The sequence below is a fragment of the Schistocerca gregaria genome, chromosome 1 (assembly GCF_023897955.1).
Source record: "Schistocerca gregaria isolate iqSchGreg1 chromosome 1, iqSchGreg1.2, whole genome shotgun sequence".
In the NCBI taxonomy this organism is placed as follows: domain Eukaryota; kingdom Metazoa; phylum Arthropoda; class Insecta; order Orthoptera; family Acrididae; genus Schistocerca; species Schistocerca gregaria.
In genome coordinates this window covers 537176921-537194339 of record NC_064920.1, presented here as the reverse complement: position 1 = coordinate 537194339, position 17419 = coordinate 537176921, and the positions used below count along the sequence as shown (strand labels likewise).

The 17419-nt window shown below is 37.8% G+C and overlaps 1 protein-coding gene and 1 long non-coding RNA gene across 2 annotated transcripts in view; one reads left to right on the top strand and one right to left on the bottom strand.

Annotated features, from left to right (window-relative positions):
• LOC126355471 (ras-related GTP-binding protein C) overlaps positions 1–2796 on the bottom strand; it is a 91746-nt gene extending 88950 nt beyond the window's left edge. The window contains exon 1 of the mRNA XM_050005789.1: positions 2391–2796. Coding sequence (XP_049861746.1) covers positions 2391–2393 — 3 coding nt within the window. The 5' untranslated portion in view covers positions 2394–2796. The remainder of the gene's footprint in view (positions 1–2390) is intronic.
• A 167-nt stretch (positions 2797–2963) lies between these two features.
• On the top strand, positions 2964–11479 carry LOC126355478 (uncharacterized). Its single transcript, XR_007565502.1, has 3 exons — positions 2964–3050; positions 3155–3286; positions 11390–11479. It is a non-coding gene; the product is annotated as an uncharacterized LOC126355478 (long non-coding RNA).
• The last annotated feature ends 5940 nt before the right edge of the window (positions 11480–17419 follow it).

The window sequence follows — 17419 nt, the reverse complement described above, 5'->3', positions numbered from 1 at the left end:
CATTTGATTGTGTGAGCCATGACATTATGTTATAGAAATTACAATTCTACGGTATAAATGGAATAGAATATGAGTGGTTTAAGTCAACCTACAGAACAGGAAGCAAAACATTTCCTTATATGGGCCAAGCAATTTAAATAAGTTTGCCACTTCATCTAACTGGAGTGAAATTACATTAGGTGTTCCACAGGGTACAATCATGGGTCACCTTCTGTTCTTGATATATGTGAACAACCTCCGTTCCTATCTGAAACAGGAAGCTGAACTGACACTGTTTACTGATGATACAAGCATCATTATTAATCTAGAACTCCAATTGAAAATGATACAAATAAAGTCTTTGGAAAAGTCATTAATTGGTTTTCTGCAAATTGAAAAAAACACGCTATACCCAATTTTCTGCTGCAAAAAGTACAGTTCCTTCATTAAATATAACCCAACAGAAGTCAGTAGACAAGGTAGAGCATACTAAGTTTTTGGGTGTACATATAGATGACAATCTTATTTGAAAAATTCGTATTTTGGATCTTTTAAAGCGACTAGATTAAGAAACTTTTGCAATGAGAATAACTGCCAACTTTGAGGATATAGAAATTACCAAGTTAACATACTTTCACTCTCTGATGTCATGTGGAATAATTTTTTGGGGTAACTCAACATTTAGGCAAAAAGTATTCCCTGCTCAAAAGACAGTGGTTAGAATAATGTGTGGGGTTCATAGTTGCACATCTTGTAGGCATATTTTTAAAAGATTGGGAATTCTTACAACAGCCTCACAGTACATTTACTCACTAATGGAATTTGTTCTCAATAACAAGGGCCAGTTTAAAAACAATAGTGACATTCATCTTTGGCACAGAAAGGGGTCAAATATGCTGCTATAAAAATTTTTGACAAATTACCAGATGTAATAAAATGTCTGACAGACAGAAGTAATAGCTTCAAAATTAATTGAAATCATATCTCCTTGACAACTCCTTCTACACCTTAGATGAATTCTTGGGTAGGAATAAAGAAATCTATAAATATAGTATATGCATATTGTACCATTTAAAGGAATGGGGTTGATAATAGAAATATTACTCTTTAACTCTGTATTAAAAAAAATCTTGTTTCACATGTGCATTTCTTATGCACTTGACAAATTCCACATCATAACAGCTACTGCACCATGCTTTTGCAACCAACTAACTACAGTGCACTGACATTCAGAATAGTCTGTGGTAGTTTATTTGAGCAGAATGGCTTCTTAACATTAGTCCACAGTGTCTTCTTCAGTTCTCTGCTTACTGTACTGTCTTTTACACAATAGTAACACAACAGCATCTAAATGCAATCATCCTACAACACTGAATACTGTGGCTCAGTTATTACTTGTCATACAAAAATACACAACCCCTTCATGAGGTGTCTCAAAACTTTGACCAGGAGGTGCATTCATACAACATTTAAAATGTGCTTAAGTTAAATAGCTGGTGATTTCAACCACTGCACCTGTATGCTGAGGAATTGTATCACAATTATGTGTTTGACACTTTGTAGATCATGCGCACAGATAAATAAATGATTGGAAGTCTACGACAAACATTGAATTACTTCTGTCATAAGGTATTTTCTAACAGAAATGGCACTACATTTTCCAACAATGTTTATTATTGCCAATTGGAACGCAGAAAATTATTTCTACCACAAAAATGGAGGGCATCCATTTGCTCATATCTGGGTCAGCATAATCTATGACATAAAAGTGTCTGTTAAATACTTGACAAGTTCGATGAATAATTACCTACAATATTATACAGCCTTTTCCATTAGCATGCTTTGCCAGCAAAATACATGTTTAAGTAGATGTTGAAAACCTTTATCAAAAAATCAGTCCCTCTGTCATTAATCTTCGGCTTTCAATTAGCTGTATCTGATGATTCATATATTTCAATGGGAACGACGACGGAACTTCTAGTAGTAACGAATTTTTACACGTCTGAAACTCTGAAATTAATCTGGGGATCCAAAATTTTTAAGTCTGTCTTACGGATAGGCAGGCGTTATACTGTAAAACAGAACAATATAACTGATCAAATGTTTTCAGAGTCAAGATGTTTTTACGGCCATGTCTACCTTTGAACAATGAGTCAATAAATTTATGGGGTAATGCAAAGGTGACAATCCTTCCAAGTCCGACTGCTTCCTTATTTGACAGCTAATACACCAATGTTTTCTAAGACAATTTAATGATCTCTTTGAACACTAAACCCAAAACTGTCACTCATTCGTAAACGTTTCGGCTCGAAAAACATAAAACAAAAATATTCCAGCTGCATCCAAACTTTTGTCAAAAGAACATAATGTCTAGTCATTAATTACTTCAAAATTCCAGTTTCACCACTTACCATCCCTCTTTCTCTTTTGACAAGCCGTTCAGAGACGTCCTCAGTGTCCAGATACCAATAGAATGAACAGTAAACAAATCCAAGTAACGGAATTCAGGACTTCAAACAGTCATATGATCGGAGAGCAACTACAGGTGACTCAGTTTTCCATATCAACAGCAGAATCGACAACTGTCTGCACAGCAGCAGCCTAACTCACTATCTTCAGTAATAATTCTTAGCTTTTACTTTCTCGTGCCCCAATGCCGAGATATTCTAAATACATAAATACAAATAGCTCATTTGAAACAATTTTCATTCACATTATTTTGATATGAACTTTGCACGTGCTTGTTTGTTATGGTTGTATTACGGAAGCAACGTTTACTCTTCCTGACTGCACACACTCCCACGGTGTGCTTGTGACAGTGGTGTTTGGTTCACTTTTCCTCTCGTAATAAGGCGTATCATGTCACGCTTGATGTAATTGTTATGCAGACAATTATTTAACTACACAAACGGGATGTTCTGCTCATGATGTTCGTTTTTTTAATGACGTCATACAGCAGGCTGTCATACTGCGCCACCAAAAAGCTACAGTAGTAGTACAAAGTTATTAGTACCAACGTGAGAACGGAGTGCTGACAACGCTGTTGTCGAAAGACCGTCGAAGACTCATAGGTAGAGAGCGGAACTAATTTGCCCTACGCTAACTAGTCTGGTAGTCTGTTTTTTGTAAGAATGTTAATACTGACATGTTTTAATTGTAATATCTTTTTCTTTAGGACTTTGACATAACAATGGTACATGACGCTAATCGGGAGAGTTGTTCGCGTTAGCAGCATCGTAAGGTGCGGCTTCGCTAACAAAGCGGAGAATGATTCGCTTCAGTATTATATTTCTGTTGCTATGCATGTGTAAGTATGTTTTGCTGTTCTGTCAGATTTTTTGTCGTCAGGCGCGCGCACACCATAAAGAAAAAAAAATTAGTGTTTAGAATCCATTCTTATATTTCCCAACTGGCCATTCAATAGAGTGAACTCGCTGTGGCTATTGCGATGAGCTGTTCGGCGAAATTACATTAGTAACAAAAATAGAACTGTGTGGCCACACAACAGAGGTGGCTACGTCACCGTGCGGAAAATCATGCATTACACATAAACACCTGTTCATCTTTCTGAAATGGATGGATGTGGTACTTTATAGTGTGGAGTAAATTAGATTATGCTTAGAATTTTCATGTTGCATGTTGTGTAAGGTAATAGTATTAATTTTATTGCTTGTACCAATAAACACTTATTGCTCTGTATTTAGACTTTTACATATTTAGCAGTGCATGTGTTTTAATTTAAATGTTACTGCCCTTGTATATTTTGAATCAGTTATCTCGTTCAAGTGTATAGCAACCTGGCAAGTTTATGAGAGCATGTATGAGTTATTTCATTGAACTTTGTTATGTCTGTCTTCAATTGTAGAGAAAGCTCCACTAGATTTCAAGACAGCTAATGTGGAAACAGTGCCGGGGAGGGGGGGGGGGGGCGAGAAAATGATGGGATTCCAGAATCGGCATGAATGAGTGTCTTTGACTGATTAATACTTGGCTTTTAAACAAGCAAAAGAAATTAGGCGAAATATGTTTCAGAATGAATGAAAGTCTTGTAACAGTGGCGTAGGCCCATTTGAGATAGTATCCACTACGAATGGGTATAGTTCAAAATGTCTCCCTTAAACTGTAAGAAAAATTCAACCTTTGCAAAGTTGTTGTCACTATGTTACGGATGTTGTTGTTGTCATTGCTGTTGTTGTTGTCATCTTCAGTCCAGAGACTGGTTTGATGCGGCTCTCCATGCTACTCTATCCTGTGCAGCTCTCCATGCTACTCTATCCTGTGCAAGCTTCTTCATCTTCAAGTAACTATTGCACCTGACATCCTTCTCTGCTTAGTGTATTCATCTCTTGGTCTCCCTCTAGGACTTTTACCCTCCACGCTGCCCTCCAATACTAATTTGGTGATCCCTTGATGCCTCAGAACTTGCCCAGCCAACCAATCCCACCTTCTGTTCAGTATATCCTCATTAGTTATGTGGTCTACCCAACTAATCTTCAGCATTTTTCTGTAGCACTTCATTCTGAAAGCTTCTATTCTCTTGTCTAAACTATTTGTTGTCCATGTTTCACATCCTTACATGGCTACACTCCATACAAATACTTTTAGAAAAGACTTCCTGGCACTTAAATCTGTACTCAATGTTAACAAACTTCTCTTCTTCAGAAACACTTTTCTCGTCATTGCCAGTCTACATTTTATATCCTCTCTGCTTCGACCATCGTCAGTTATTTTGCTTCCCAAATAGCAAAACTCATACACTTCTTTAATTTCCTAATCTAATTCCCTCAGCATCAAGTGATTTAATTAGCCTACATTCCATTATTCTCATTTTGTTTTTGTTTGTGTTTACCTTATATCCTCCTTTGAAGACACTGTTCAACTGTTCTTCCAGGTCCTTTGCAGTCTTTGGCAGAATTACAATGTCATTGACAAACCTAAAGTTTTTATTTCTTCTCCGAGGATTTTAATTCCTACTCCAAGTTTCTCCTTTTGTTTTCTTTACTGCTTGCTCCAAAAATAGATTTCATAACATCGGTGATAGGCTACAGTCCTGTCTCAATCCCTTCCCAACCCCTGCTTTCCTTTCATGCCCCTCAACTCTTATTATAACTGCCATCTGGTTTCTTATTACAATTTACAAATTGTGAATAGCGTTTTGCTCCCTGTATTTGACCCTGCCACCTTCAGAATTTGAAAGAGAGTATTCCAGTCAACATTGTCAAACACTTTCTCTAAGTGTTAGTGGTACAGGGGAGGGGGGGGGGGGGGAGGGCTTGACTAATATTAGGCTGCACAGAATCAGCAATGGAGGCATTTACTTTTTATGTGCCCTTGTGAATCAGCCCAGTGGAACGTTTTTTCTCTGAGAGGTGTCTATTTCTCCTTCTACTTTCTTGAACTTGATTGAAAATGCTCCTATTGATATTACCGTTAATGTTGCATTACATTGGTGTAAAAATGCAGAAAAATGATATTTTGATTTGAACTGGTCATATTCCTTGTCTACACTCAGTTTGCACAATTCATTCCCTGTTTGACATTGAGCTTTCATCAGCTTATTAGAACATTTGTCATTGTGTGGTAAGGGCACCAACCGAGTGGTGTGTGTCAGAATAATGGATTATTTAGAGATGTGACCACTACAATACAGTCAATATGGGATCACTAGCATTGAGTGAACATTTCAGAATGCATTTCATAGCTCATCAGTAGTGAGTTTAACTGCATCTTACAGTGTGTGATTGCTTTGGGGTTCTGCTCTCTCTCTCTCTCTCTCTCTCTCTCTCTCTCTCTCTCTCTCTCTCTCTAGAGAAATCTCTACTGTACTATACATGAAGTAACCTTTGCTTTTCTTGACTGTAGTTACTGAATACATCTTTTTGCATTTCTTGCTTTATGTTCACCAGTACTTCACACTTTCCATTCTAGCTATTTCTTGTTTCCAATTATGAAATTTGTAAAGACAGTCACTCACACTCACTGTGTTGATCAGGAGGTACATGCACAAACAACTGGAAAATGAGAGTTCAACTTCAAAACTTCTTTTTTTCCCCTGGAGCACAGTGGGATGCTTACAGCATCATCATCATCAATGAATCTGTCAAAAGACAGGTTTCAGCTGACTTTTATCCTCTCCGGTGTTATATTCCTTAATGTTTTGCTGTTTCTTGTAATTATTTGTAAGATATGTCACCCTCAAATCTGCTAGCATCCCATTATCTTCTAACTCTGCTTCTTTGCCCTTCTATTTTTCCTTCAATGGTTCTCTTTATCTTTCAGACAGTTTTTCATAGAATGTCTGGCCCAGTTCACTTTCCTTTTTGAGGTATGTTCAGGAGAGTTCTTGAATTAGATTTTCACTCAGCAGCAGTGTGTGCGCTGCTATGAATGAAGTTTGGGAGATAGGAGACAAGGTACTGGCAGATGTAAAGCTGTGAGGGTGGACCGTGAGTCGTGCTTGAGTAGGTCAGATGGTAGAGCACTTGCCCGCAAAAGGCAAAGGTCCAGAGTTCGATCCTTGGTCCAGTACACAGTTTTAATCTGCCAGGAAGCTTCAGGAGAGTTTTTGTTTCATTTGCTCTTTCAAATGCATCTTCATTCCTTTCCCACCGAGCAAGGTGGTGCAGTGGTTAGCAAATTGGACTCACATTTGGGAGGACAAAGATTCAAACCCAGGGTCCGGCCATCCAGATTTAGATTTTCCACAGTTTCCCTAAATTGCTTCAGGCAAATTCTGGGATGTATCTTTTGACAAGGCATGGCCAATTTCCTTCCCTAATCCGAGCTTGCACTCGGTCTCTAAAGACGTCTTTGTCGACGGGACATTAAACACTAATTTCCTCCTCTTCATTCCTTTTTCAACCTATGTAATTTTTTCCACTCTTTTTCATAGCTTAATTTCAAACCTTTCCACATATTTTACACCTCTCTTCATTAACATCAATGCTTCTGAGACGTGTTTAAGTTCAGCCAAATAAAACACTTTTAAATCTCTTTGTTGGATTAATTCCTATTGTTACTATTACTAGTAACCCTCTTATTTTTCTAAATACTCGCTCTCCATACGATAATCTCTTCATAATTTTTCAAGTACAGCTTCAATTAGCATAAGGTATCCTTCCCAAATAAGTGAAGTTAACTTGTCCAATTTTTAACCAATTGTAAGTCTCTGCTATTTTAATTACTTTTTGCCTTTGGTATGGTTATACTAATTCCTCCCCCCTCTCTCCCCCATCTCCCCCCTCCCCTCACCCTCCTCCCTCATTCAAAGCTTCATCCCATATCTGTTCCCATAGACATTAAAAAGAGCTGGGGACAAGGCTGCTGCATGGAGATTATCTGATTCATTCCTTCATCTTGCATTCTTACAGCTGCTTCCTCAGTCTTAGATATTGTTCTTCCAGTCTATTCCTATTTCTTTCACTAGAGTAAAACATCATTTCACTCAAAGGTTTTTCCCAATCAATGAAACACACATCTCTCAGTTGACTTACGTAATTATTTCCAACAACAGCTCCCACATATAGTGGTGCCTCTTGTTTCCCCATCTCTCTTGAATCCAGATTACTTCTGTGATGAGTTTTTCTTTATCTTTTCTTTTTCCATTGTTACCAGAAATACATAAGCAATAGCTTTGCCAGTATGAGACATGAGTCTCATAGTTCTGTAATCCGTGCACTTCTTGCCACATATTCACAACTACAATAACCCAGCACTATTACCTGACTGTTGTGAAGAGTTGTGTTGAATGAAGTGCATGCGTGGGAGCTATGGTCAAGGCAGAGGCAATGGCTAGGAGCATATAATGGCAAGGGAAGGCATAAGAGTATAGAACCAGAGAAAACTTGCTCTAAATGTAGGCTGGGGTAGAAGTTCACATGGTAATACAAGAGGCAAGTGGCTAATACAGTGTAGAGGGAGAAAAAGTGTGGAAGTGGATACATAGACCTATGAAACTAGGGAGCTAGGAGTAAGATGATGATTGGGGAGGGAGAGTGAGGCCAGGGGTTGTAAATAGATGGAGACTGGTATGGGACAGGGGCTAGTGGAACCAATGATATATGTTAGGTGCATTTCCCATCTGCATGATTCACAGGATATGCTTCCAGAATGAGATTTTCGCTCTGCAGCAGATATGAAACTTCCTGACAGATTAAAACTGTGTGCCAGACCGAGACTCGAACTCGGGACCTTTGCCTTTCGCGGGCAAGTGCTCTACCAACTGAGCTACAAAGTGTTTGCAAGAGAGCTTCTGTAAAGTTTGGAAGGTAGGAGACGAGGTACTGGGAGAAGTAAATCTTTGAGGACGGGGCGTGAGTCGTGCTCGGGTAGCTCAGTTGGTAGAGCACTTGCCCACGAAAGGCAAAGGTCCCGAGTTCGAGTCTCAATCCAGCACACAGTTTTAATCTGCCAGGAAGTTTCAGCGGATATGGTGTATGAGGGTGATTTCCTGGTGGAATGGTTTGTGAAATGGCCATTACAGTTAACTATGTTGTGCTCAGTGGCATGTCTACCACTAGATGGTATAGTTATTCTTGGCCAGATATTGACACCCATTCATAAAAGACTGGAGTAGTGGCAGTGCAATTGTCAATAAGATGACTATTTTCACAGGTGGGTCCTCCACTTGGTAGTGCCTATATAATACAACTGAGTCAGGGCTGAAGTGTAATATGAAGAAGCGATGTATCTCATACCAAGCTCCTAGACATGGATTTTTGTCATGTGATAGTGATTTGGAAGTAGAAGTGACATAAAGAAGAAGCAAAATATTTCATAGGGTCTATGGGTACTGGAATAGTGCTTTGGAAGAGGTGGGAAGGATTTGGTGAGGATATTGCTATTTTCAGGGGACAGTGGAAGGTAGCTGTTTCTTGGCAGATGATAGATTAAGCTATTACTGTCCAGGTGATGATCAGTAGTATCAGAAATGCACATTTTGTGTTGCTTGTAACTATATCCACATACATTCTCTGCTAGCTATTGTACAATGCATGGCAGAGGGTTCCACGTACCAATAGTAGGTATTTCCTTTCCTATTCCACTTGCAAATAGAGTGAGGGGAAAAAATGACCGTCTAAAAGTGTTTGTATGAGCCTTAATTTCTTGCATCTTGTCTTCGTGGTCCTAACACAAAATGTACATTGGCAGCAGTAGAATCATTCTGCAGTTGGCCTCAAACACCAGTTCTCTACATTTTGTCAATGATATCTCACGAAAAGAATGTCGTCTTCCCTTCAGGGATTCCCATTTGAGTTCTTGAAGCATATCTGTAAGGCTCGTGTGTGACTGAACCTGCCAGTAACAAATCTAGCAGCATGCCTCTGAATTGCTTCAATGTCTTCCATTAATCTATCCCAGTGGGGATTCCAAACACTCGAGCAGTTCTCAAGAATGAGTCACCAAGTGTTCTATAAGCCACCTCCTCCATAGATGTGTGAGCCACACTTTCCCAAAATTTTCCTAATAAAACAAAGTGTACCACTGGCCTTCCCTACTGTGAATCTGACATGCTCATTGAGTTTCATGTCACTTTGCAACATTGCACCTAGATATTTAATCGCTGTGTCAAGTGGTACAGCACTAATACTGTATTCTAATATTACAGGACTTTTTCCTATTCATCCACATTAACTTACACTTTCATACATATAGAGCAAGCTGCCATTCATCATACAAACTGGAAATTTTGTCTTAGTCATGCTCTTGTCCTCCTACAGTCACTCAACAATGACACCTTCCTGTACACCACAGCTTCATCAGCAGACAGCCGTAAACTGCTGGTCACCCTCTCTGTCAGTTCATTTATGTACATTTATGCATGTAAGAGCAGTCTTATCACATTTCCCTGAGGCACTCCTGACGATTCCATTGTTACTGACAAACATTCGCCATTGAGGGTAACATATTGGGTTCTATTGCTTACGAAGTCTCCAAGTCACTCACATATCTGGGAACATAATCCATGTGCTTGCACCTTTCTCAACAGTTTCAGTAGAAATGTTCAGGGTTTGTTATTGTAGAGTATGGGAAATTTGTGGAGCAGGTCTTGACTATAGTGACAGTCAGTCAAGGCCTTGGCAAGGCATCGAAGTATTGCTTATCACTGCTGATGCAATGGGAAATAAGGGGGTGTTCCTTTAACTGGTTGTTGGGTGTGGGTGGATTGAGAGAGTATTTGTTGCAGGCAGTGTTCGAAGTATAGATCCCATGATGATTATTCTAATGGAAAACCTGGAATTATCAGGGATTTGCCTTTTCCTTAGAAAAATCGGGAGAATCTTAGGGAATTTTAGGAATTTTATTAAACCTCGGGGCTTTAAGTGTTCTTAACCTAGCATTGAAATTTAATTTTTTTGAGTTTTGTAAATCACAAATTTTAAAATACTTAATATTTCAAAATGTGTAAATTATATGAATGTTATTCAATATAAGTTATTGATGATTAAAAACTGTAGGTGAAGTACTGCTTATGGGTAGTATATTTCAGCCGAGAAGAAAGAAAAATCATTATTGTGGCATGTCCCCGATTCACTGTCAGGAGTATTTTGTGACACCGTCTTCCTCCCCATGTCTGTAATTCACCCCCCCCCACCCCTCCACCCCCACCTGCCCAAGTTTGAGTAGGCTCCCTGGAGCTTCCATGTGAAGGCATTGCTTTGGCAAGGGCTTCAGAGTGCTGGCTGAGAAACTGCTCATCACTGATGTCTGTGTGTGGTAAAACTTCATGGTAAGAGTTTTTGGTGTTGTATACATGGTAGATGCATAAGTGGAACTCTTATTGGTGATTGCTTTATTCATTATGAATAGAGGTTCTCATGGTGTTGTCAAAGATGCAGGTCTGCAGCCATGAAAGTAGCTCATTGAGCTAAAGAGACCCAACAGAATTGATAGTAAACATTTGATATGAAGGAACGAGAACATTATGTCTTGGTTCTAACTCATGAAGCTGTAACTAATCCAAACCGGTAAAAGGGATTAAGGTTTTGAGTGGCTATGAATGGTGTTTTTAGATGACCATATAACAAATTGGTGATCATTATGTCTCCCAGTGTTGTGCTAATTATGTGTTCATTCTTCATTTTTTTATCCAGGTAACCAATAAAACTGCCCAAAGAAAGATTTTGGTATATAAAGCTCTGTGTCAGTAATCTTTTGATCACTGAAAGTGGCTATATACAGCCACCTCTGTGTTTAGTAGTAAGTACCATCTGCTCTCCAAGTAGAGACAGATCAGTGTTAATTGATACTAAGAGGTGGCAAGGTCATTATGTATGCTAAGTGTAAGTTGTGGCATGCTAAGTGCCAGTGTCTAATTAGAAGGAAAACAACAAAGGTGCTATTCTTGGCTGCAATTTGTTCTGATAATTGCAGCTGCAGCTGAAATTTACTACAGAATCTCTATTTTTAGGTATGATTTTGTCAGTGGAATGTCAAGCCTGGAATTCGAAACTAAACAGACAGGGATTCAGAGGTTACTATGGTGATCGAGGATTTGACGAGACAACACAGGCACCAAAAAGAAATAACAACCATAATAATAATAATAATGTTGGTAAGTATTAGGCAGTTGTGTTATATATGTAGGCAAGTGAAAGCTCCTAATTAAAAGCCAGAAATTGTAATAATTAATTATGCGAATAAATTTCAGCTGTGCAGCACAGTATAACATTAAGGTTATGAAATGGCACTCAAGTTAGCTACATGATAACATTGTTTCTTAAATGGCTCTAAAAATGTTGCTCTTCTTATGTTTCCCAGACATTCTCCTTCCATAATATTTCACCTTGGTTTCCATTGAATGAAAGTTTGCTTCCAAAATGTTCTGTTGTACATTTCTCCACTGGCCATAAAACAATTTTACATTTAGTTGGTGTGTTGTTAATATAACTATTGTGTTTGAGTTTCCAACCTTTTGTTTTTTATTCAGTGTTAATCCATGGTAGCTTTCTTTTATTACCTACTATTAAATTCAATCAGTGCTGTAGTTCTCATTGCCCCTTTCATTTTTGTCTCAGTTATTTTCACTCAGATTCACAATTTTCATCACTGTTATTTATGTTCCTACTTGGTTAATTCTTCACATTCATTTTTTTTTGTAATATGTCTAATACCTCTTAACCAGGTGGTGATAGATTGTCATCTTTATTTTAATTCATTTCCCCTTTTTCTGCTATACAAATTTGCTGGTATCTTCTTCCAGTCGAAGAACAGGAAGTAGCCTTTTGTGTAAGTCTGCAGACTTTCGTGGCTGTTGTCACTGAAGTTAAAATCTTCTGGGTCATTAGGGCGCGTCATGTTTATTCTAAAATGTTAGACGTTTCGACCCCTCTGCTGGGATCTTACTCAGGATCTTTTGGTGTCCACTACTGCTAGAACACTGTCAGAGACGAGTGTCACGTCCACTTATAAAGGGGTAATTTTCTGGCATTCGTGCTGGAGAAGTGGTAGTATTGGTTAAAATTCAGGTGGCTACCATTGGTGGGCCATAGTCATAGGCTAATACAGAAGAAGGGGCGATGCTAGCTCATCTCCTGTGGATACCATTCTTGGTCATCGTCATTGGATAGAAAGGCACTGTTCCACACTTATGCTGGAGAAGAGTTATTGGTTGAAATGCCTGCTACCGCTATTGGTTGGGTGTCATCAGTGGCTAGATTCGAAACGGGCAGAGCAAGAGAGGGGGAATGTTTACCCAAAATATTATTGTCTGCCTAGGTGACTTGCAGCGCGTTGTTTATGCGACTCGCACACAGAGGCCGTGTATTTACTTCCTTGATGGCGGGGAGCCACGATGCCAGAAGCCTATAGCCGTCCTCTGTATTGAAATTAGATGAATTCTTAGAAATTTCAACAGCTTCTCGGACCTTCCTTCTATAAATATTTGTTTCTTTAGCCAGTACATGTACGTTATTAAAATTGATGTCAGAGCCACAGTTCTCATGATGTTCTGCTAGCTACGCTAAGTGCAAAATCGGCAGTAGCGGAAAGAATAAGTAGAAGAAAGGTCTAAGAAGCAGTTGAAATTTCTAAGAATTCGTATAATTTCAATACAGAGGACGGCTGTAGGCTTTCGGCATCATGGCTCCCCGTTATCAAGGAAGTAAATAAACGGCTGTGGTGTGTGAGCGGCATAAACAGTGCGCTGCAAGTCACCTAGGCGGATAATAATGTTTTGGGTAAACATTCCCCCTCTCTTGCTCTGTCCGTTTCGAATCTAGCCACTGATGACGACCAGCCAATAGCGGTAGCAGGCATTTCAACCAATAACCCTTCTCCAACATAAGTGTGGAACAGTGCCTTTCTATCCAATGACGATGACCACCAATGGTATCCACAGGAGATGAGCTAGCAATGCCCCTTCTTCTGTATTAGCCTATGACTATGGCCCACCAATGGTAGCCACATGAATTTGAACCAATACTGTCACTTCTTCAGCACGAATGCCAGAAAATTACCCCTTTATAAGTGGACGCGACACTCTTCTCTGACAGTGCTCTAGCAGTAGTGGACACCAAAAGATCCTGAGGAAGATCCCAGCAGAGGGGTGGAAACATTTAACATTTTAGAAGAAACATGATGCGGCCTAATAACCCCAAAGATTTTAACTTCAGGAAATAGCCTGTTCACTGATTTTCCTGCTCTGTTCTCCATTTTCTGAGATTCTTTAATGCCACTTCCTTACTTGCACCTTGGGTACTTTAACATAAAAAAGTTACTATACGTTATTAAATTGATATGTATCAACTTTTCGTCAGTCAGTATACTTTGTGTTCTGATATTCCATTGTGTTCACTGGCATTAAATTGTGTGTGTGTGTGTGTGTGTGTGTGTGTGTTTGTTTGTTTGTTTGTTTGTTTGTGCGTGCGTGTTTGTTTGTGCGTGCGTGTTTGTTTGTGCGTGCGTGTTTGTTTGTTTGTGCGTGTTTGTTTGTTTGTGCGTGTTTGTTTGTGTGTGTGTTTGTTCTTCCACACTTGATTTATGTTTCAGGCTGGTAAACATGATAATTTCTGTCATTTCAGCTGCAAAACCAAAAATGAGAGCAGGGGTTGGACTTGGTGCATGGGGCATTATTGCTATTGTGCTGGCAATAATATTTGCTGCAGTGGGACTGTACTACGTCATCCTCTTTTACCCAATTTTGTGCAAGGAAGAAAGGAAATATAATGTCATTGAATTAGATGCTGTCTGATTGCATTCCTACAAGACATTACATTTTATTTCATTGGACCAACCTCCTTTTTTATAAGCATGATTAGTTAAGTTGTGTTTTTTTTTACAGATGAATGATTACGAAGGTAATTGTTTTTAGCATGTAAGTTCAGAAGTCGAACATCCTTTTTTGCGGATGATAGACTTTGTCTTATACCTGATGTAGTGGTAATAGATTTGATCGGTGGTTGATCAAATCAAGCCTTGAAAATTGAAACTGAAAGAATTAGCAATTCAAGAAGGAGAACAATTTTTACCATATTAAGAGCTCAATCTCAGTCTAACATTTTGCGTTGTGATTGTAGTCTTCTTAAAATTTGGCATACAAACTGTACAATAGTCCTACAAGTAAGCTGCTACAATGCTTTGTTTGGAGGTGAGGAAGACTATAGTGACTGATAATTTTCATTTTTGAAACAATATTGTACCCAGTCTGCATTTTGCACAGTGTAGCTTTTTTTCTGTTTGTGCAAGATAAACTGTGTGACGTAAAAAAAAAAAAGTACAATGGAGATTGTTTCCACATAAGTTATTTTGTACCAAAGCCGTGTGATTCCAAGACAGAGATTGATAAATACTTAAAATTTTTTAGTCTTTTGGCAGTTACAGGAGATGGGGTATCTGATAAATAAATATTGGTAGCTGTTTTCTTTTTTGTGTATCGAATGTTTGTACACACTATTATTAGCATTGCAGATACCTTCGCTCCTTGCTGAATTTCTTGAAGTTATTTATTTTTCTAATATTTTATACAATTCATGTACTTAATTATTTTGTATTATCTACAGTTTTATAATGTTCCAAAGAGCATCACAATAACTGAAGGAGCAGAGTTTTTATAAAATTTTTCATTGTAAAAGTATAGAAAATTTTCTACTCCTTTTAATATATAATCATCCTAACCAGAGCAACAAGTAACTGGTAAATTATGTACTGATACTTATAGGTTTTTGATGACATTTACTTCTAGTTGTTCTAGGAAAGATCTGTACTTGAAATTTTTAAGTCATGTTTTCTAGATATGCGGAATGTACTTTTTGTTCCGCAGTTGGAAGGGGGATGTTGTATGTATCAGAACTTATATGGCAGACTGCTAATATGTAAAAAAAAGTCCTCCATCAGTCAATTTTTTGTCCTCTCATTGTTTGTTTCTCCTTGTGGATTGAAGCTATATTTTTCATCTTTTTCGTTTGCATGGTTTGTCTGGATTCTGATTTTATGAGTTGCTGAAGTTTAGGTAGGTATTTTATGTAAGTTAATACTAGTTCGGAGAACTCCGAATAGTTTCCTAAAAAGTGGTTAGTAGTTTCAGTTCAATTTAGTGATGCACAGCTACAACAGTGTTACAGTTTATTTTTTTAAACAGGTGGATGTGATCTCTGTTAAAGCCAAAAATAATTTTGAAACCATTCATTTTGCTGTACATTGAAGGGGTTAAAATGATTATGGTATGTTGTAGTAGTATTGAAATATATTTATGTATTAGCCACTAAACTAAAGTTGAAAATTGATAGGTCCTTTATGTAAATTGAGGCAAAAAACACAGCAATGCACTTTCAGCCAAAGTAATATCCTATTGGATATTTTTTTCCTTGAGTACACACACTATTTCAGAGTATGAAAAACAGCCACTGAGAGAGAGATGTATAGTCATAGTATTTAAATAGATAGATGAAGATTTACCTCTGCTCAGAACTAAGGGTGAAGTGGAGGCACTGTAAGACTAAGAAGTTATACACTGCACACACAACAGGCATTGTGAACCATGGAAAACTGAAAACAGTAGAAGATACACAATGGAGTAATTATTGGGTGAAAATTAAGATGAGAAGAGAGGATAATGATGTTTGCCACATAAGTTGAAGTAAATGACAGTTGGAAATTTTGTTGTTGCCTCTTGCAGCCATAGTTCATTCTTGTGTGTTGAAAAATTAAGAAAATGACCATACATTAGCCCAAAAAGACACTGACCTCTGTTCACCACTAAATGTATCTTAACACTTACCCGACCAACAAATACTCCTCAGCCCTGGAAGATGTTTTAATCTGTACAATACTAATGTCATTGTCTTTTGACATGCCCTTTTGTAAGTAACATCTTTTCTTCCCTGCTGTGGATCATTTATAATGTAGTATTCCTTCCTTCCAAGTCCTACATTATATGGAGATGTTTGTTTCTAGGACTGTTACATCTGCTTTGGAAACACTGTTTTCACTCAGGGAACATTTGTGTCGCATGCTTAATTTTGTCCATTTTATGCAAAAAAAGGCAAACTGGAAAGTGAAGAAGTAACTTAATGGCTGAACACAATTACCCTACTGTCAGATTTGTAACAATGTCCTGGAACAGAGTCTTATTATATGTTTTACTAGTATTGGCAGTTGTGTTATATGTGGAGGTGTAATGTCTTTACTACATATACTTAGTTTTTGATTCTACCCAACTCCATTCAGAAGAATAATTGTTTTATTCAGTATATTATGCTTCATTATTTGCATTTTATTGACTTGTTTTGGTATGATTCGCCCCACTTCTTATACTCACACAACCATTTTTATTTATACAGTTCCACAGCCCCTCTCATGGAATATTAAATTGTCTAGATGAGACGTGAAAGATACTGTTACCCATGGAGAACTGCTATGGTGTCATAAGAAGACAGTGTATGTGCATGTTACAATTGTGCTGGACTGCCATGACATAAATTTTTTTATTATTGCAGTATTGACAGTTCTGTAAAACATAATTCTCACTACAGTGATGTCATGATATTAAATAAATAATATTTAAATATAACAGGACTATATGTATAGTAGACAATCAGGAGATAATTTTGAATGTTGTTCAATAGAAAACAGAGAGAGAACCCTTAGCAAGGTTCAAAAGACAGATGACTGGACATCATGGAGAGGGCTTTTATGATTATTCTGTGTTTGTCGCAATCTTTCACAGTATTTTGTATGACAGAGAAAAACCTGTCATTTTTCAGAAATAGCTGTTTTGATGTACTGGAGAATTCACTGCAGTGTGTGACAAATTGTACTGAATTTTTGTGTCTTAAATGTTGATACAAATTAGATGGTTGCTTTTATGGCACACCAGTTGCAATGTGTGTTATTTTTTCAATACTAGTTTCGATGATATTGTTAAAGAATAATGTTAATATTTTATTTGCTTTATAATTGACATTTTGAAAAAAATTATAAAATTTTATACGACATACAATTT